The sequence below is a fragment of the Moschus berezovskii genome, chromosome 9 (assembly GCF_049115385.1).
Source record: "Moschus berezovskii isolate FMDL1 chromosome 9, NW_MosBer_1.0, whole genome shotgun sequence".
Classification (NCBI taxonomy): domain Eukaryota; kingdom Metazoa; phylum Chordata; class Mammalia; order Artiodactyla; family Moschidae; genus Moschus; species Moschus berezovskii.
In genome coordinates, this window is record NC_142468.1 from 22,003,717 (window position 1) to 22,024,685 (window position 20,969).

At 49.2% G+C, this 20,969-nt stretch overlaps 1 protein-coding gene across 5 annotated transcripts in view; it reads right to left on the bottom strand.

Annotated features, from left to right (window-relative positions):
- Positions 1–20,969, bottom strand: part of SUSD6 (sushi domain containing 6) — a 98,016-nt gene that overhangs the window by 5,416 nt on the left and 71,631 nt on the right. For all 5 annotated transcript variants that reach the window (XM_055437123.2, XM_055437124.2, XM_088839503.1 and 2 more), the window contains exons 3-5: positions 4,279–4,476; positions 3,151–3,289; positions 437–855 (exon numbers count right to left, since the gene is read on the bottom strand). In XM_055437123.2, coding sequence (XP_055293098.1) covers positions 437–855; positions 3,151–3,289; positions 4,279–4,476 — 756 coding nt within the window. The remainder of the gene's footprint in view (positions 1–436; positions 856–3,150; positions 3,290–4,278; positions 4,477–20,969) is intronic.

Below are 20,969 nucleotides of genomic sequence, written 5' to 3' on the forward strand. Positions count from 1 at the left end.
AGCACAGGAGCTGACATACTCCTATTTAAAATGAAGCAGCACAATGCTCTGGGAGAGAGACAGGCTCCAGTTTCCCTAAGACCCCACACCTCCTTGTCATTCCTGTCCTTTCAGGAACATAAAAATTATAACAAGAGGACAGGCCCCACTTCCACCTCCAATTGGCTGTCTACCCTTTGATTCAGCACTTCCCTGAGGCCATGAATAGTTTCAGAGACTCCAAACCTATTAAGACTCACAGACAATAGCCAAAAGTCTCCCAATACAGAACCCAAAGGCCCACCTAGGGTAAAATCCTATTTTGTAAGATAATCCCCTAGGTATTTTCTTTCTTTGCCCCCAAACACACCAATGATTAGAAAGGCTCACAGCCCTTCCTCACTCCCAGCAAGGGCCCAGGGCAGATAATAACTTGTGATCGGCACAGACCACCTACCATCTGTGTAGTCCTCTGACGTCAGGCTTTGTATGTCACTGTTCTCTGAATCTGGGGCTTCTTTGTGTGCCACTCGGCTGTTCCCTGAGCCGGCCACCCAGGAAGAGGTGGTTGCCTGGTGCACCATCACAGTCTCTGAGCCCCGAGAGCCCCAGGCTTCACACAGTCCAGACTGGCCCGGGGCCTCTTCCTCGCTGCCTGCAGAAGAACAGGCCCCCTGGTCCTGCAGGTGCGGCTCCCTCGGCCCACTGCTCCCACTGGGCCCAGACCCTTCTGACAGCACAATCTGCACTCTGGGGTCCGCTGGCGGCACGCAGTGACCGGAACTGCCGTACACAGCCTCTTCGTACGACGGGAGCGCAACCTGGACTCCGTCCACCATGATGGAGACCTGGTCCCCGGACACCCCCTGGTCACGCCTGCATCCAGAGAAGGAAAGGACAAAGGAAGAATCAGAATACGCACACAAGCGGGTATCACAATACCAACACCACCAACCATTTCTAAAGGCTCACTGTGTGCCAGGTACGGCACTAAGGGCTTTACGCGCTTCATCCCACTGCACCCTCACCTGAGTGCTTCACCAAGAATGCGGATGAGGCCCCGAGGAGTCAAGTAACCTGCCCAGGCACACAGCTGGTAAGGGAAGAAATTAGGATGTGCATCCATTCCACCTGCTTCCAGAGACCATGTTACTAACCTCTGGGTATACAGGCACCTGGCCCTCTGGTCCTGTGCAAAAACTAGGAAGCTCGAGACCCAGAAATAAAGCCACTGGCTCAGCACAGCTAAGCCAGGAAAGTGGAAGAACGGTGGCTGCACCTTCTTCATACCCCTGCCTGTACACTGCTAGCGGGCATACTGTATGGCATGTAAATTCGTTGTTGTTTAGTTGCTAAGTCGTCCCTGACCCTTTTGAGACCCCATGGACTATAGCCCACCAGTCTCCTCTGCCCATGGGATTTCCCAGATAAGAACACTGGACTGGGTTGCCATTTCCCCTTCAGGATCTTCTCAACCCAGGGACTGAATCTGCGTCTCCTGCATTGGCAGGTGGATTCTTCACCACTGAGCCACCAGGGAAGCAAATTACATCTCCATAAATCTCCTTTTATTTTTTATTAAAGCTCCTTTTAAAAAGAGGAGAAGGAAATGAAACACAGTGATCTTGAAATGGGACACTGGACTTGAAAACTGAAGGAAGAATTCTGTTCTTTTGACTCAAGTCACTTTACTTGCCTTTTATTTTTTAATTTTATAAACTTAAAAAAAAAACCTGTGGATTATAACACTAATGTCAGACAAACACAGAAAAATGTATAGCTGATTTATTCCAAAGGTAATACTAGTGTATGGGCTTCCCTAGTGGCTCAGCAGTAAAGAATCTGCTTGCAACGTAGAAGATGCAGAGAAGTGAATTCAGCCCCTAGGTCAGGAAGATCCCCTGGAGAAGGAAATGGTAAATCACTCCAGTAATCTTGCCTGGAAAATCCCATGGACAGAGCAGCCTGGTGGTCCAGGGGGTCACAAAGAGTCAGTCATGACTGAGCGACTAAACAACAATAATGCTAGTGCATAACCTCTATCTGGGTCAAGAAATAGAAACCTGTCAGCACCCAAGCTCCAGCAACCCATGACCATTCCTATCACCTCACCACCAAAAGTAACCACTATCCTAACTTACATTAAAATCATTCCTTTGACTTTTATTTTAGTAACTTTAATGCCTAAGCATGAATTCTTCAACATCGTTTAGTTTTGAAATTTTGTGACCTTTTATGAATTGAGATAGATAATAAATGTGCATGTTTGTGTGTGAATAGGTGTGTCTGGTTTTGTATTTTACTCAACATTATGTCTGGGAGAGTCAGCCGTGCAAATACCTTTTTTCTGGGTCACTTTTATGCACAGGCTCCTGCCCCAAACCAAATAAATCCGGGGATGGAGGCCCAGGTGCTGGCGCCTATTCTCAGTGCCCCACTGGAGCCTCTCTGTGCGTCCCGGCGTGGGGACCAGGGGGACAGGGCAGCGGCCTGCAAACGTGAGCCTGCCTCAGAATTGCTTGGAGTGCTGAGGAAAGGCAGAGCCTCTCATCCTGTCAGTCTGGATGGGGCCTGTAAACCTGCATTCCTAACAGGTTCCCAGGTGCTGCTGCTGCTGCTTGGACCACATGTGAGAACCACTGACACAGCAGAAATAACACGGCACTGGGACAGACTGGGGTTTAAATCTCAGCTCTGTCGTCACCTAGAGCAGTGGTACCCAACCTTTTTGGCACCAGAAACTGATGTCGTGGAAGATAATTTTCACACAGACAGGGGTGTGTCAAGGGGTGGTTTGGGGAAGATTCAAGTGCATTACTTTTACTGTGCACCTTATCTCTAATCTAAGGCTGCCACTGACCTGATAGGAGCTACTGGTCTGTGGCCCAGAGGCAGGGGCGGGGGGGGGGGGGCGGTTCCCTGACCTAGAGGGATGACCCTCTCTGACTTCACCTCTCTGAGCCTCAGTTTCCTAATCTGCAATGATCCTGTGAGGATAACGATTATGGACGTGAAGCAGAAGCACACTGCCTGGTACACCTGAAAGTTTCACACACGCAGGGTCCCCCCGCTTTCGCTGGGCACACACGGGCCAGCAGAGGCCAGCACCCCTCTGCAAGTCCAGGGCCAGTCCCCAACGGGGACGCGTGCGGCCGCCACCCCTGGGCTCACCGGCTGTGATGGAAAGACTTCAGCTTCGGCTGCAGCAGCACGAACAGCACCACGAGGAGGAGAATGAGCGCCACGGAGCTGGCTGTGGAGGCCACGACGGACAGCGTGGGGACCCCGAGCGACGTGTGGGCATCTTTGTCTATGGAAACAAGCCATCATCAGCGCTGTTTTGTACCCAGACACATGGAACGTGAGCCCCATGGCTGACCTACAAAGGCCCCCTGCATGGTGCCCCGCTGAGAGATGCTAGGTATGGCCAGGGTCACTTTTGGAATAATGGTGCAGAGCCAAACGGCTTTTATGTCAAGGAAAATGGACATTTCCCTGTTCTTTTCCTGAAACTAAAATTCCCTTCACCTTGAACTGCTGAGGACCATCAAACACCTAAATTCACTTACCCCTAGAGATCTTACCTTTATAAACCCAAGCTGATCCTGTCCTCAACAGCAGGTTGAAAGACATGAACCATTCAAATGCACACATCTTTCCACCATCTAAAGTTCCACCCAGGTGGCAGGAAATTTTATAAAAACAGGGCTGGAATAACCCTCTGTTCTAAGGTCCTGCATCTTTAGCTGTATATCTAAAGCCAGTCCCCACCCTTCTCCGGGGTGTCACAGTCCTGAAACTGGAGTGAAAAGCCCAAAGATGGCTGCATGACACACACCTTCCCCAGGAGGCTGGACCTCATGTCATGTACGACAGGAGGAGGCCGAGGGGGAGCGCGCTTCTGTCCAGTTGGACTGCGGCTCCATAACAAAACAGTGCCCTTCCATTCAGGGAAAAATAATATACCAGAGACACTACAGAAGGTGGCCCCATTGAGCCCAAGTGTTAGCAGAACACAGCCAGAGGTCACCAGCACTGGGCTGGAGCATCACAGGGACTCTGCAGAGCACAGCAGATGCCTCAGTGGCTCGGCTGAAATGCCATGAGACACGCATCAGCAATCCAAATGTCTAACCAAGATAGGAAACCCCAGAGGAAGGGAGGCTGCCGGGTGGCAGACGGGCCACGCTGCCCCACGTAGCACAGGGCCCTCTGGAGTGAGTGCGCGCCATTTCCCAGGAGCTGGAAGGGAAGCAGGAGGCCAGCAGCAAGTACCCCACTCTCGCCTGCCAAACTGACCCTCGTTGAGACGGCAGCTGATCTCCATGGCTGGTTTCCACTGGCCATTCTTACACGTCAGGTATTTGTAGTCACCCTTCAGCATGTAGCCTTCGGCACACAGGTACTCGACGACGCTGCCGGAGCTCAGGGGGTCTCTGCAGGGCCGGGGGTGGCAGATGTAGCCGCCATTCTCTGGCTCCGGCGGCAGGGAGCACACTGCAGAGATGGAAAGGAGGTACCCTGGTGAGATTTTCCAGTGGGAGTGCCGCTGGCAACACGGAAAGGGGCAGTGCTGAAGGCCTCGGTAGGAAACACCTCAGGAGCAGAGCGCCAGCCCCTTAGAAAGGCTGCTGCTGAACGCTGGAAGCTCAGGTTGCCAAAGACAGAAGGAGGCGCCCTGGCAACAGGGGAAGCTGGGCTGCCAACACCTCGTCCCCCTGCCCTCCCTCTCCCTACTGCCTGCAGAGAACCGCATCCTTCACTCAACAGTAGACTCTGACCAAGCCAGATTCACAGAGACCTAGTGTGTAATATGGTTTTAATAAAACCTACTGGAACACAACAAAACCGAGTGACAGGTGGTAAAACATCAGTAACCTGCACGGGGGAAACGTTAGCCTTGTTCCAGATCAGAATCAGAAAAGACTCCTTTGTGTGATAAAATGTGCCTTCTTGGCTCCAGAGGGGATTTCTGATGCGTTTCCTGGAAGGCTTCCCAAGCGCCCGGCACCACGCATTCCCTGACTTGCGGTCACTGGCATCACTAGACTCCACCCTGCAGTAAAGCCTGTATTTTTCATTGAGGTAGGTCTGCTCAGTTTTAAAAACACCTTCATTCATCTATCCTATTTATTTGTTCTGACAACTGTGAAGCAGTTATCATGCCTCCTCTTTGACGAGGAGGACACTGGTCCACGAAAGTTAAATGACTTTGAGCCAAGTGTAAGGCAGAGCGAGCCAAGGGCAGACCGGGAAACAGAGCTGGGTCTCCTGATTCAAAACCTGTGCTCTTCCCGCCAGCAGACACTGCTTCCACCCCAGGAGTGAGCAGGGCTTTAAGGAGTGTGTATGTCAAGGTTACCTCCCCTCTAAACAAGGGAGATGGCAAATGGTACCTAAGTGTGGGGGGAACTTGGATGGAGACACGCTGCGGTGACAAGCTCCCTGGAGCGGCACAGGGAGAAGGCGGCCTGCAATTCCAAGGCCTGGGGAGGACGCGGAGCGCCTGGATGGACACTGCAGAACCAAAGTCCCCAGGCAATAGATCACGGGGTGTGCCTCGCAAAAATAGGAAGGGGACAACAGGGACACTCAGGGATCATTGTTTGGAAGAAGATATGCTGGCAGGTGGCCAGGCACCCACATACTTCAGCTTAGCCCAAGCTTTACTAAATGCAGGAAAGATGAACATCTCCAAAGGACTTTAGATTTTGCTGGCAAATACCCTGTCCCCATCAAGATATGACAAGGACATCAATATGAAAATAAGAACAGCTGGGTTTCTGTTTTTCACTTCCTCTAATAGACCCAGAGTTTCTGACTGTCTGAGATAAGGTACTCCCTCTTCATGAGACTGCCCACCACTCTCTCACCAAATACCACTTCCCTTCAGCCTGCAAACTGCTCTTATGTAAGATGACTGCCAACCAGGAGAGGGGGGAATATGAAGTAAAAAAAGAGATGATGGTTTCTTGCCCTCAGGCTACTTATCACTGAGGTTCAGAGAAAAGACTTCATTACTTAACCTATTAAAATAATGATGTAGGCCCACAAGTATCAGAGAAGTCTGAACGTCCTCTCTGAAGCTAGTTCAGTTCAGTTCAGTCGCTCAGTCGTGTCCGACTCTCCACGACCCCATGAATCACAGCACGCCAGGCCTCCCTGTCCATCACCAACTCCCGGAGTTCACTCAAACTCATGTCCACAGAGTCGGTGATGCCATCCAGCCATCTCATTCTCTGTCGTCCCCTTCTCCTCCCGCCCCCAACCTTTCCCAGCATCAGAGTCTTTTCCAGTGAGTCAACTTGTCGCACGAGGTGGCCAAAGTGATGAGCCCAAATAAGCCCACTCCGCGCCCTCTAAGGACACACCGTCGTCTCTAGACTCTTCCCACACCACCCACCTTGCCCAAAGTCTAGAACAGGAGGGAGACACAGGCATCACACCTCTCCTGGTGCCCCTCTAAACTCTGGCCAAGTCGTTCAAAGAGCTGGCCATCTGGATTTCCAAAGGAAGCTCAGCAAACTGCTTTACCTTGTACACGCTCCCTCTTTTGTTCAGGGCAACAAGCCTGCCAGAGATTGCCCGGCTCTCTCCAGATTGTGTCTAATTGATTCATTTCCTCAGTGTAATTAATGCTGAGCATCCGACAGCAGCTCCCGAAAGCAGGCAGGACTCACACGGGTCCAGTGTGCGGGGAAGGACAGTCCCAGAGGAAGGGCTGCTGCTTCTCAAGTCATGCCGGCTCTGTTGGGCACTTCTGCCCATGAAGCCCACATCCTCATGGAGTCCCTGAGAGGGCCTGGGCATCACCCGGCACTCATTATGTCAGTGCAAACAGTGAGGTCTACAAAGGTGCTACCTACAGCTCATTTCTATTCACCTGACATTTACTGATAACTGGGTAGGGATCACGGTGCTATGCTCTGCAAAAGGATAAAAAGATAAGCACTTCAGGTGCATGTGTGCTCAGCTGCTCAGTTGTATCTGACTCCTGGCGACCCCATGGACTGTAGCCCACCTGGCTCCTCTGCCCATGGCATTTTCCCAGTAAGAATACTGGAGTGGTTGCCAGGCCCTCCTCCAGGGGATCTTCCTAACCCAGGGATCAAACCTGCGTCTCCTGCATTGCAGGCGGATTCTTTACCACTGAGTCATCAGGGAAGCCCAAGCACTTCAGGTACTTGTAGCCAAACAGGGGTATGACAAATAAGTCCACACGTGTATTTTAAAAGCTTCTTTCTTCACGGCTTCTGAGTTTCATGTCGTGACACATTTTGGAGAGTATGTTTAGGACACTTTTCTAAACATACTCTCCAATATCTTCTTCTCAAGTTTTACAGACTGGGTCTTTGTTATGTAAATAATACCTTCGGTACGGTGGGGGTGGGGGCGAATCATAGGAAACATATACCTGGAAAAAAATTCAAAAAGTAAGAGGGTGAACACAGAAAAGTAAGCCCTCTTTCTCAGTCACTCAGTGCTTCTCCCCAGAGATACTCCACACAGATTTTACCCTACACGTGTCAAAGAATGGGATTAGTGCTGCAAGACGGGGAGTTCAGAGCAGGAGAAATCAACCTTGTGTGCGGAAGGCCAAGAATGGCTACTGGAGGAAGAGGTATTTTCAATGGGGCTTGATTTCAGCAGGAAAGGAGGTGGTGGTTTGAATCGAATGCTCCAAAGTATCGAAGTGTAGATTAAGCCCAAAGAACATCAGGTAGCTTAGGTTAGCTTGACTGCATAAGAAAATTTGTCCAAATAAATATATAAATAAATAAAATAATGATAATAGTAGTAGTAGTAATAATATTGTGAAGAAACCATCTTGCAGAGGGGCCCTGGCTGCAATAGGAGGTGTTCATACCATATTCAATGGGTGAAATCACAAGAGGAGCTGACTTTGATGTAAGATGAACAGAGAAGAAAACCTTTGGAGAAGGTCAGCAGTTAGAGCCACTCTCGCATGGGGAAATAAACTGGGTTAAAATGTTCTGTGAGGATCTTACAAAAGAAACAAACTAGGGAACAGCAGACAGCATCACAAAGGGACTGCCCCAAGTCAAAGGAAGAAATAAGGAGGTCTCAGAAGGAAAAATCAGCAAAAGGCAAGATTGTTTCAAGATGCCAAGAATGTAAGGAAAAAATACGGCCCTCCTGCCCAATCAGAAAGCAGAGTGGGAGCGCCTTGGCAGGGAGCAGGCATTGGGAGAGGACCCTCAGCGGACGCCGCCTGGGCGTCAAAGGACCAGGAAGAACATGAGGAGCAGCAAATAAATCACTCGGTGGCTTCTGGGAGCCACTGTTCTGGGCAAGAGGCTGACTTAATCTGTGCATCAGGCTTGCTCTCTCTGACAACCCCAGATCCACAGAGGGAGTTTCAAGATCTGTTCTTAGCCCCAAGAAGACAATGAACTCATCTGATTTGGCAAAGCTGCATAATTTTAAAAAGAAGAAGGAGAAAGCCAGAAGATGGGAATTTTACAGAAAAAAAAAAAACCAATTAGCTCTCTTTAGCTTCCTTCTCTGCTTCCTATTATCTCTTACAGCCACTTTTTTTTGGCCTCCCATGAGCACAGGAAGCAGCGAGATAATTCTTCAGGGGGCCTGTGGAGTGCCCAGAGCACAGCTGTCATGAAGCAGGAGACGTCAGAGCAGATGGGGAGGGAGCAGAAGGAGGGGAGGCAGAATGATCTGGCTAGTACTCCCACCCCTGGGCCTAAACCAAGAGCAGAAACTAATAAGAACCCCCCAATCAGCCCTCAGATAACGTGATTTTCTTCTGCTGTTCTGGGGACCAGACTTTTAAGAGGAAGAGACAAATCAGAGACAAAACAAATTCTAAGATTCCTTAACAAACGAATCAAAACAAGCTCCAGGAATGGCCTTGGAGTCAAAGTGTCCAGTTTAACACACAGAGCCCCTTTAAAAAGAGGTGTGGAGGGTAGGGAGGGTGAAGATCAGCTTGAGGAAGGGAAGAAGAATGCAAATACCTAGTGCAGTTAAAAAGGCTCAACAGAAGAGACTTCCGTTTGATGTCAGTCATCAAGAAAACCCTAAACTCCCACACACTAATATGTACAAAATAGATAATGAGAACCCGCTGTATAGCACAGGGAACTCTACTCAATGCTCTGTAGTGACCTAAATGGGAAGGAAATTAAAAAAAGAGGGGATATATGTATACATATAGTTGATTCACTTCACTGTACAGCAGAAACGCAACATTGTAAAGCAACTATATCCCAACAAAACACAAAACAACAACCCCCCATCCCCCAACTCCCTCACATAGTGCGTGCGTGCCAAGTCGCTTCAGTCATGTCTGATTCTTTGCGACTTTAAGTGCCTGGGCTTAAGAAACCGTGTTAGTGTTCACTTGCAGGTTTGAAATAACATCGTTCTACACTAAAACCAGTGTAGTGGCATTTAGAACATGATTGGGCACAGAAAAACAGGTGCTTCGTGACGGTGCTGAAAGAAAGGATGGCCAGAGAAAACTTTCCTGGGAATTCAGAGGAGAAAGTGGTTCCCCGAAACCTAGCTCATCAACACAGCAGCTGTGGTCACCAGGGTACACAGCTGAGGTGGTATCACACGTGTCCCTGTGTGGCTGCAACTCCATCAAACAGAGCGCCTCTCCTCCTAAGATGCTCTAGCAGGGCCACAGAGCTAAGCATGACAGGACCAAACCCTCAGAAAGGTTACAATCGACAGGACACAGACATGCAGGGCTAACTCTCATGTAAATGAAAGAAGCAAAGTGTTCAAAGCTGAGGTCTTCTACTGGTCCTGGGTGTCCTTCTGAGCAGGGACATCTCTTCTGTTCATCTGAGAACCGCTGGCAACCAGAGGCAGGTGAGGGCCCAGGCAAAGAGAAGCAGGTGCAAAAAACAGAAAGGGGAGGAAGGAATGGATGAGAAGCAAACACCGAGCACAATGCTATCCCCCAGAAATACGATGCGGCCACAGTGATTTTAGATTTTCTTAGTCACATTAATCTTAATGATATATTTTATTTAACCAATATATGCAAAATACATGCCTGATATCTCAACACATATTATAAAAATTTATTAATGAGATATTTGATAATATTCTTTTCTACACTTACAGCACATTTCAGGTCAGACAAATCGCATTTCAAGTTCTCAACAGTCACTCGAGGCTAGTAGCCACTGTGCTGATGGCACAGATGGTGGGGATCTGAGAACAGAAGGAAGGGTTCAGACCACACCACTCAGGGTCCCTTCAGGTTGTTCTTTAAAGCACAGTTTACGTGCTTGCTTTCAAAACCCTTTCTTGATACACAAAGGTTTAATTTCTATTTCTAGCCCTCACGGCTCTGTTAGGAAAAGAGAGAGCCAGAGAATGCAAAAATAGGGGGGAAAAAAGGTACTCGAATGTGCAAATTTCTATTTGGACGTGAGACTAGGAAAATAATAATTACTGCAAAAAGCATTATTACCTGTGTCAGGCACTCTTCTGAGCTCTCTATTTACACAAAGCAGGTACTATATTTTTTTCCATTACAGATTAAAAACAATGAGGCTTAATATTTTTTTCCATTTTACCGATTAAAAACAATGAGCCTTAGCTGAGTTGAGTAATTTCCTCCGAGCCGCTCATCTCTAAATGACTCAACAAGCGTTTGGCTCCTGAGCTGCAGGCTTGACCGAGAAGTCCAGGCGGACCTGCAGAGGAGGCGAGAGTACCAGTCCATCCCCTGATGGACTAGGCCTGGGCCTCTGGAACATCTTGCTGCTCTGGGAAAGGTGTGAGCTCGCTAGTTCAACGGAGAGGTGATTCTCCGCAAGAAAGCCTCTCAAGGAAGTTGGAACTGGGTATTACAGACAAATGCAAGGGGCTGGGATGGGCTGGGGGTAGTGGGTGGGTTACCACATCTCACTGTGGTATAAAGGTTTCTTCTATGGCCTCCCTTAGAAATCTCAGTAATAGCAGCTCCTATTCACTCTGCTGCTGCTGCTAAGTCACATCAGTTGTGTCCGACTCTGTGCAATCCCATAGACAACAGCCCACCAGGCTCCTGTCCCTGGGATTCTCCAAGCAAGAACACTGGAGTGGGTTGCCATTTCCTTCTCCAGTGCATGAAAGTGAAAAATGAAAGTGAAGACACTTATTCATGTCCGACTCTTCGCAATCCCATGGACTGTAGCCTACCAGGCTGCTCCATCCATGGGATTTCCCAGGCAAGAGTACTGGAGTGGGCTGCCATTGCCTTCTCCTCCTATTCACTGACCACCTGCTATATGCCAAGTATTGGTCTCTAAGCACTTTATATGTCTTAACACATTCAAACTTCACAAAAACCCTGTAAGAAACGTATTGTTATAACATTATACAGGTGAGCAAATGGAGTGAGAGAGGTTAAGAAATTTGGTCACAGTCGCCCGGCGAGTAAAGATCTGAACCCAGGAAGGCTGGCTTCCACTCCATGGCACTGGGCAGTAACAAGGGTTCTGTGCCCAGCTTCTCCTCTCACAGCCCACCTGAGAAAGTGAGCCACAGGGAGGGGAGCCCAGTGACAAAGGCGATCTGGGTGCTGCCTGTGGACACTGGTCTCTCCCGGCCTCAGTTTCCATACATGAAGGCGCTGAACCAGAAGGCCTCTGAGGTCTTGTCTGCCATTTGCAAACCTGTGTCAAGCTGGGTGGATGGCCAGTCTCACCGCCCCTGAGATTCCTCTCCTGTTAGTCCTGCAGCCACTCCAGTTCTGAACTGAGCTCCGTCCGTGTGGGAGGCTCGAGGAGAAGCGTCCTGTCTGTGCAGAAGCGCCTGCAGCCATGTCAGGGCAGAGTCCCACCTCGGGCGCACAGCGGTGGCGGAGAGCCAGGCCAGAGGAGGTTGGCTGCCCCAGAGAGAGCCAGGGGCTGCTTCTGTCCATCGCTTTTCCCCGCTCTCTGCCTTCCTGACCCCAGTCAAACAGCCACAAGGCTAAAACAGGCAGCATGCAGCGAGAGGGAAAAGACGACTTCTCATGCCACTTGCAACCTTCCTCTCCTCTGAGACAAACCTTCCCAGTGGTCAGACAGGAAGCCCATTGTCCAGCCAGGATCCCTTTTCTCATGAGAACTTCCCACACGCAGGGGAGGGCCAGCTGCGGGCGCTCCAGCCTTTCCCAGGGTGTGGCCCCAGTGCAAGGTGGGGTGAGCAGCGGCAGAAGCCACTATGGCTCAGGCTGCCCTCTCAGAGGGGCCCAGCCCAGGTCCTACTCCAGCGGACTGACAGGCTCACAAGCAGGTCCAGCTTCAGAGGCTGTCCCTCCTGCTTCAGGCCTGCATCTTTCACTCCCCTCACCTCACAGGAAAGGGGACATGCCAACCGGCAGGTCAGAGCCAACAAGAAGGAAGAACATTTTCTTTACAGCACCTTGCCCCAAACATGAAAACTGTCATCTGACAGTGGCCATCAAAGTCATTCTGAAAGAAGAAGTGCTGTTCCTTGGCCTGGAAACCCTGACCTGAAAGTACACAGGGTCAGCTGGAACCCCACCCAACTTTCAAGACTCAGTTCCCAGGTCACCTACCCCAGGACACCGTCCCAAAGAGAACTAAGCAGCACGGGGCAGAGCTTTCCCCCCGGCCTACAGTGAGACCAGCTGGTGAGCTAGGGCAGTTCCCCACTGTGTGGCTTGGGCAAGTCTTCCTATTCCTCAGTTCCCTTACCTGTAAGAGGGGGACAGTAAAGGTGCGTACCTCATGGGTGCTACGCGGATTCATCACAGTCATGCAGGTCGAGGACCCGGTAAAGAGCCTCTCACACACCAAGCACTCAATAAACAGCAGCTCAATTACCCCTCCTCTGCTTTCTCCAAACATCTTCATGCCTCCCCATGAAGCACTGGCTGTAATGTTGTCTCTGCAATTATTTTCTCACAGGTCGGTCCATCCCCACCTCTCCACTAACCCACCCACATACCCAAGCTGTAGGGCAAGCATTTGTTCTGCTTCTTGTATTCCCAGATCTTGGTACAGAAACTGGCAGAAACTGACTTCACCTACAAAATTTTGCCCACATTTCAAGGCACTGTTTTTTTAAATGCAAAGGGTCACATAGTTTCTGATTTGAGATGAATCAGGAGCAGATAGCTGAAACAGGAGGGAAGGGGGCAGGCAGGGCACAGTTTTTAGAATGACATAGTCACAAGACACAACAAAAAACCGGTTAGAACTAACAAGGTCCAAGATGGTGGAAGATTCCAGGAGACTTTGAGCCTCTTTATACACTCGCTGTAATGCATAAGCTAAATGACACACCTACCAGGGCCATGACAGTTCTGAGGCCAACCATAAAAAGTTGAAAAGTGGGTGGTGGCCCAGTTCCTGGAAATCCCTGCCCTCTTCCCCAAAACAGTTGGAATAACCCTCCCACTTATTAGCCTATGAAATTACCCAATCCATAAAAAGTATAACCACACCATATTTCAGAGTCTCACTTTCTGAGATGGCCCACACTCTTGACCGTGGACTGTGTTTCTCTGTAAATAAATCTACTTCTAACCTATCACTCTGTCTCTCACTGAATTCTTTCTGCAATCAGACGTCAAGAACCTGTGCTTCATTAAGCCCTGAGGCCAGGTGTGTGATCTCAGTTAAAAGACCTTGGGCTCCATCCTCATCTGAGCTGCATGGTTTCCAGCAGAGAGACTCCCTCGGCACGGTACACCTCATGTTCTCTAAACTGGCGTCTCCCGTGGAAATACACTCCCAGCCACCAGAACTAGGGCCATGCAGGGGCACAGCATGGTCTGATAGTGAATCAGGGTTTGACTGGCCTGCCCTCTCCTTGAGTCTTACTCCCTAACAGCCAATACTCACCTTCGTGAAGATGAAACTATGTACCTGAAAGTGTCTTGCATCATGCCTGGCAAATAGTAGGCACTTTCTTTAAATTCTTTACATTTATTATTCACATTGTAAATGTGATTTGTAAATGTAAACTGATTTGTGTAAATGTAAACTAATTTCTTACCTCTGGTTTTTGGAATAGGGCAGGGCAAAGACTACGGCAAAGAAAAAGGATTGCTTTAGAAATTTCTGGATATCTGGAGAGGGACAGGCAGTGAGGAGTACGATGAACATTCTGGCTTGCCTGCTGTTCCCTCTTCCAGCTCAGTAATATGCCAGCCCCCTGCCCTACTATGTTCTCAGCAGAGCCTGAGCTGTTCTTGGCTGACAGAGAAGTGAAGTCGCTCAGTCATGTGTGACTCTTTGTGATCCCATGGACTGTAGCCTACCAGGCTCCTCCATCTGTGGAATTTCCCAGGCAAGAGTACTGGAGTGGGCTGCCATTTCCTTCTCCAGGGCATCTCCCCGACCTGGGAATCGAACCCAGGTCTCCAGCACTGCAGGCAGACACTTTACCCTCTGAGCCACCAGGGAAGATTAATGGCCTCCATATGGCCTGTTACCCTTTCACCCCTTTTCTCACAGCTCAGGGACTTGAGAGACACGCGGCCTCCTGGGGCTACACCCTCATCCCACCCCTACACTGTACGACTGAGAGGACGAGCAGGCAGGAGGACCATTCTCCTGCTGCTGCTCTAGGCCTGGGCCTCACAGTATCAAAAGCCCTCCCACCCACTGCAGTGACTTAAGAGAGCAGCACCCACAATTTTCCACCACCCCCACCCCAGGATGGTGCAATGCCAGCAGGGCTAAGGAGACAGGCCATTCCATGTGCATTAACAAATGAAACTACATTCCCCTGAGAGCAGTAAAGGGTTAAGAGAAAACAGATGTTTATTTTTTCTCATTGCTACTTCCTGGTTTCATCTCCTTTATCCTATCATTGAAGAAGCTGCCCTTGCCCTCAGAACTCCCCACCTCTAGGAGGATGCACAGAGAAGGCAATGGCAACCCACTCCAGTACTCTTGCCTGGAAAATCCCATGGACGGAGGAGCCTGGTAGGCTGCAGTCCATGGGGCCGCGGAGAGTCGAACACGACTGAGCGACTTCACTTTCACTTTTCACTTTCATGCATCGGAGAAGGAAATGGCAACCCACTCCAGTGTTCTTGCCTGGAGAATCCTAGGGACGGGGGAGCCTGGTGGGCTGCCGTCTATGGGGTCACACAGAGTCGGACACGACTGAAGTGACTTAGCACAGCAGGAGGATCAGGCTGGTCCTCTGCAGGAAGGCCCCAGTCAGCTGCTTAAGGCACTGACCAACCTCAGAAGGAGAACTGATGAGTGAGTGGTAACTGACTTCAGAGTCTGGCTGGGAGTTCACGACAGGGCTGGACTCAGAGTTGTGGTTTCATTCCCAGTTCTACCACCTGATGGAAATACCTTATGTCAAGTCTGGTGTCAGGCACACACAGTAGGCTTTTGAGAAACACAAATTTAAATTTAAAACAAATTTAAAGATCTCTGCTGTCCAACAGGGTAGATGTGATGAAGATAATTAACATTTATCACCAGGTGCTATGCGAAGCATTTAAAGTTACCATCCTATTTTTAACTCTTCCATTCTGTGAAGAAAGTGGTGTCATATTCAATTTGTTCAGATGAAGAAAGTGATGCTCTGAGCAATTTAGTAGTGGCCTGAGGTTACAAATCCAGCTGGTAGTTGAGTCTGGATTCAAACTCTGGCATGTCTTTCTCCAGCTCCTTGATTACAGATGGGACCAGAAAAAGTTACCCTAAGACCTACAGAAGTGTAGCATGGGGGCGGGGTCCAGCTGCCGAGAAGCTGCAGTAATTCCTGTTTGGAGAAGAATGTGGACTGGTGAGTTTACCTGTGCCCAGAGAACTCAGCTCATATCTCAAGTGGGGCCACATGTTTCCAGAGAGGTGGAGGGAAAAGGCAAGATGGTTTCCTTTAGTAATCTCTGAGCATTACAAACAATGGAGCTATTTAAGGAGCACGGATCCCAAAACTGCAAGTGGGAGAGGGCACGGGGGCATCTTCAGCTGGGAACACACGCCTTCCAAGAGGGATACACGACAGGAAGCCTGCCACTAAGTGCAGAACGGGGGTGTGAGCTACACTTAGATAGAGGGTGCCCTTCTGCCCACTGCCTCGGATACAGAGGATCACCAGGGCAGCTCTGCCAAGGCCCAGAATAAACAGCCTCTGCCGTGTACCTCCAAACAGGGAGTCAGGCAGCACCTTGCTTATGCCGGGGGCTCAACAAGCCACTGCTGCTTACCCAGGCCCATGCAACTGCAGAGAATGCAAGGGAGTAACTGGTAACCTCCAGCCACAGAGGGTGGCAAAATCAGCTGCGGGGCAGAAATCAGTGATGGGGGTGACCTGCAACTGGCAAGTGCCACACTTCCTGGTAAAGGTCTGAATAATCTTTTCTGAAGAAAGAGATGTGACTGGGTCTTGCTGTGACAGACAAGGTGCAAATAACAGACTACACGTCAAAGGCAGGCCATAAAGTGAGCCCTGCACATTCCGTGGGGGCTTGGGTCAGGCCTGACCCTACCACGAGACTAGGAGATATAAAAGGGAAAAGACAAGGTGGTTCTTTGGAGGGTGGGGTGCGTGGTATGGGGAATGAAGCGGCCAGGGGTCATTGCCTTAATCACCTCTGAGCCAACAAGTATGAGGAACACTGTGACCGATGGGCCATGGGAAGAAGGAGTCAAAAGTTACAAAATCTACTCATCTGGAGAGTCTTCCTCCATCTCGTGAGGAAGGAGAGTCTCTTCTTTAAACGCCTCATCAGTTTAACCACACTGTTCATAGCCACCACAGGAAAAGGAGCTTGTCCGGCCTTCTTGGTTTCCTCTGCACTTCCTAGAAGGGGAACTTCCCATCCTCTGCTATCATCAGCTGATCAAGGGTGGTGAGAAATCTCCCCAGAGGAGTTTTATTCTTCTCTACTACCAGTCAATACTAAAGGAAATCAGTCCTGAATATTCATTGGAAGGATTGATGCTGGACCTAAAATTTCAATACTTTGGCCACCTGATGCAAAGAACTGACTCATTGGAAAAGACCCTGATGCTGAGAAAGACTGAAGGCAGGAAGAGAAGACAGAGAATAATGTGGTTGGAAGGCATCACCAACTCGATGGACATGAGTTTGAGCAAGTTCCGGGAGTTGGTGATGGACAGGGAGGTCGGGGTGCTGCAGTCCATGAGGTTGCAGAGTCAGATGCGACTGAACTGAACTGAACTTTCAGCTTGTGGGTCCTTCTAAAGTTCTGGGCCAGACGGAGCCAGAGGACTCCTGGCAGATCCCTTTCCTCCTCCCAGGCAGCAGGGAAGGCTGGAGTCTCTCTTACCTCCTGTGAATTCACTCACATCAGACCCGCTGTGAGGTCCATGGCAGGGCCCCTGCCCTCAAGCGCTTTCTCACATGTCTGGGACCTGCTTCCCCTTTGATTTTAGCCTGAGTATTTATTAGCCTGGCTTTGACAAACTGTCAAGATCCCTTGATCACTGAACACAGCAAACGCAAAACAGATCAGCGAGCTTCAGGGACGGAGTCTCAACCACGCTTTTCATTTGTCCATCCGAAGCCCACCTTCCTGCTGCCTCCCCTGCCTCTCTCAGGTCTGCGGACCCCTGCGCCTGGTGAGCCACTTGTGACTGACCAGTCAAGATTCCTGGTCAGAAGACACTGCCTGTTGCAGCTTCAATCATTGGTGCGTCAGTAGATACCTGTGTCCAAACGTCACAGGTATCCTTTAATCTTTTGTCTTCCAAAGAATGGTTTAATGACTTTCACCCAGAAGAGAGTTAAAAAACACCTGCAAGCCTTAGTTCTTATTCCCTCTGGATTTCACTCTAATAGGAATGCTTTCTCAATATAACAAATTCATATCTATGAGCCCTGACCAGTGTGCCAGGTTGGTGACAGAACTTTTAGAGTAAATAATACATCCCTGGTGACTCGGACGGTAAAGAGTCCACCTGCAATGTGGGAGACCTGGGTTCGACCCCTGGGTTGGGAAGACGCCCTGGAGAAGGGAATGGCTGCCCACTCTAATATTCCTGCCTGGAGAATTCCATGGACAGAGGAGCCTGGCAGATTACAGTCCACGGGGTCACAAAGAGGGAGACACAACTGAGCGACTTTCACTGTCCCTGAGGAGATGTCACTCCCTCTGGGGGTACAGATGAGGAGCCCCATTTGGTTATAATAACAGTAGCATCTACTCTGTTTACCTCCCAGAGTTCACCTAATGATTGCATGTATCCATCTGTTCATTCAACAGGTTTTACTAAGCACTACAGCACTGTGGCGGGCAATGGGGAAGGAGGGTTGGGAAGGCGGCAAAGATACAGACTGTACCTTCTAGGAGCTTACGGTCTAATAAATAACCACAGGAGACACATGTTAGAAATCAATCTGGGCTACACTAGGAGGTTCTGAAGAAGGGTTAATTCAATGGGGAAAGAGATCAGAAAGGAAGAAAGAAATGATACCAGAACTCCAAATCTAGAGGTAAACAGGATTGTGACATGGGATGAAAGATTGTGACTAGGGGATTGTGACTTGCATACAGGAGGGGGAGGAACATGGGAGGGGGAGACAAGGGCATAAGCAGAGGAGCAAGAAGGGGGGTGGTGGTGTGTGTGTGTGTGTGGGTGTGTGTGTGTCTGTGTGTGGGTGTGTGTGTGTGTGTGTATGTGTGCGTGTCTGTGTGTAGCAGGAGATAGCTGGAAATTCAGAAAATCAGGAAGGGCCCCAAATACAAATCTGAATACTGAAAAAATCTTGGGTTCTTCTTCCCTGTAACAAGATTTTTAAGGATCTTTCCAGTTCCTAAAATGCAAAGTCACGTTACTACTAATGAAACGAAAAGCCTGCTCTGTTTCTAGTCCAGCTGAAGCAGCCACTGGAATCTCCCTGCCAACTCTGGCAACGAGTTTTCAGTGGAGCTGGGGGTGCAGGTGTGGCGGAGCCAGGGCGGCAGAAGAACCGAGAGGAAAGCATGTGAGTTCTCCGGTGCAGAGGCATCATGTGTCTTAAGTATGCCGAGGTGAGGGGACCAGGAAAAACTGCAGGGACCAGAGCAGAGCAAAGGAGTACAGAGATACCCTGTGCTCGATTTCTTTCCCAGGGTTCTCTCACATGGCAGCAGATGGCCCATCCCTGGAGGACTGAATCTCGGAAAACAGCTGCTCCCAGATCCTGGTCTAACAGCTGGGGTCACAGGACCTCTCCGCGCAAGCTGAATGCCAGAAATCAATGGGTTCCATTGTGCCTGAGCTCTCCTGTCCAGGCTCATGCCCTAGGCCTGCCTGGAATTGAGGACTGAGAAAAATGAAACTATACACTTTGAAAGACTGCACTTGCAAATTCATGGAAAGATATAGTATTATAAAGCCCAATTTCATTTAAATTACGTTGACTTCGCTAGGAAACTATTGAGATGCTAATTATTTGAGAGATAAAGGAGGGTGGGGGGGCAGGGAGCAGAGGGACAGATCATAATCAGAGGAAAACCCTGAACTGTCTCTGGCCCTCCTCTTCTTCCTGCCACGGCACAGAATACCAACCAAACCAAAACGCAGGCGAGATGCCCCGTGTGCTGGAAAAGGGGATAAAAGTCCATAAAACGCTGTGTGTGTACACAGAGGAGTGTAAGTGTATGATTACATAATTAGGCACATTAAAGTATTTATACTGCTGAGACTAAAAGCCCCCACTCAAAGGCATTCCACCAAAGTTGAAAGGGGAAAAAGAAAATAGAAAATAAAGCATCTAATTGCAATCTTCCACAAAGCCAGACATCCCCAGCTGGTGCCACAGCTGAATTCTCTTAATTAACATGTTGTAATGGCAAGTATGAAAGACACTGTATGCTTATCAACTCCATGCCTTGGCTAGCCAGGCATGGGAGAAGGCCGCAACACTGCTATAATTAAAAAGATTTTTCTCTTTCCATTATAATGGTACCCTGGTGTGGAATGTCAGTGGTTTTTGCCTAAAAACTTAGCTGTTTAAAGCACACATATAATAAACTCTACACGCACAAAGTCGAGGACTGAGACTGAAGTATACAAAGAAGTTCACAGTCCAGGCACGAGTTTGAGTTTATCTTTGGTGCTTGATTTTCTCTTACCTCCCCAAACCTGGGGCTTTCCCAGTTAGAGAAAGCCAGCAGTGTTTGAGCAGCCTAGCCTTTTAAATAAATACAGCCCATCTGACAGCTTAAAATCATAGGTTTCAGTTCAGTTCAGTTCATAGGTTAAAAGTATCTAAACAGAAAAAAGATGACAGAAATCAGCATATAAATGAGCACACTGCCAGGGGAAAGGCCTTGAGGGTAGGTCAATATGGACTGTGTTCCAAGGGACAGATTCGGCCCCAGAAGGGCCTTGCACCCTTACAAACAGGGTTTTGTCTTGATCACAGGGGAACCTGGTTACAGTCTTCCCATTTCTCCAGACAGAGCCCCCTGAAGCCAAATGATAGGTTTATATATTATAAGGAAGATGGGCTCTCAGGAAGCCAAACAAGATGTTAAAATGCCTAATTATGCTTTGGCTTTTATACTCCTGGACAGCATAACTCAGGCTTTTTTTTTTTTAACACTATTCTTTAACTATGTTCTTCCTCTTCATCACCGAGGAGGGCCGTTGACTTAAGAGTCAGCAAACGTTCAACTGATACTAATGATTCCCGGCTCTTGGCATGCTGAGTTTCAAAATCTTCTCAATTATTATCAGCTTTAGAAGACCTGCCCTTCTTATAACTACGATCAGCAATATCATTTTCCCATTTTCAACTCATCCGTAGAGAATAAAGGGCCCCAAATCCAAGTTACTGCTGCAACATACATGGCTGCACAGACGGAGTCCATGAGGCTGCTCAGAGCGTGCTGCAGGCTGGCAGGCAGCCACACCCCAGACCCACCACCCATAAGGCTTCCTTCTCAGCTGCTGCACCAAAGTCCAAACTCATTACCCAAAAGGCAACTGGGGTGTCAATTTACAATGTACCAAAGTACAGGTTGTTCCTAAGACAAACTTTTAAAAGCCGACTGCTCAGCACGGCTTCAG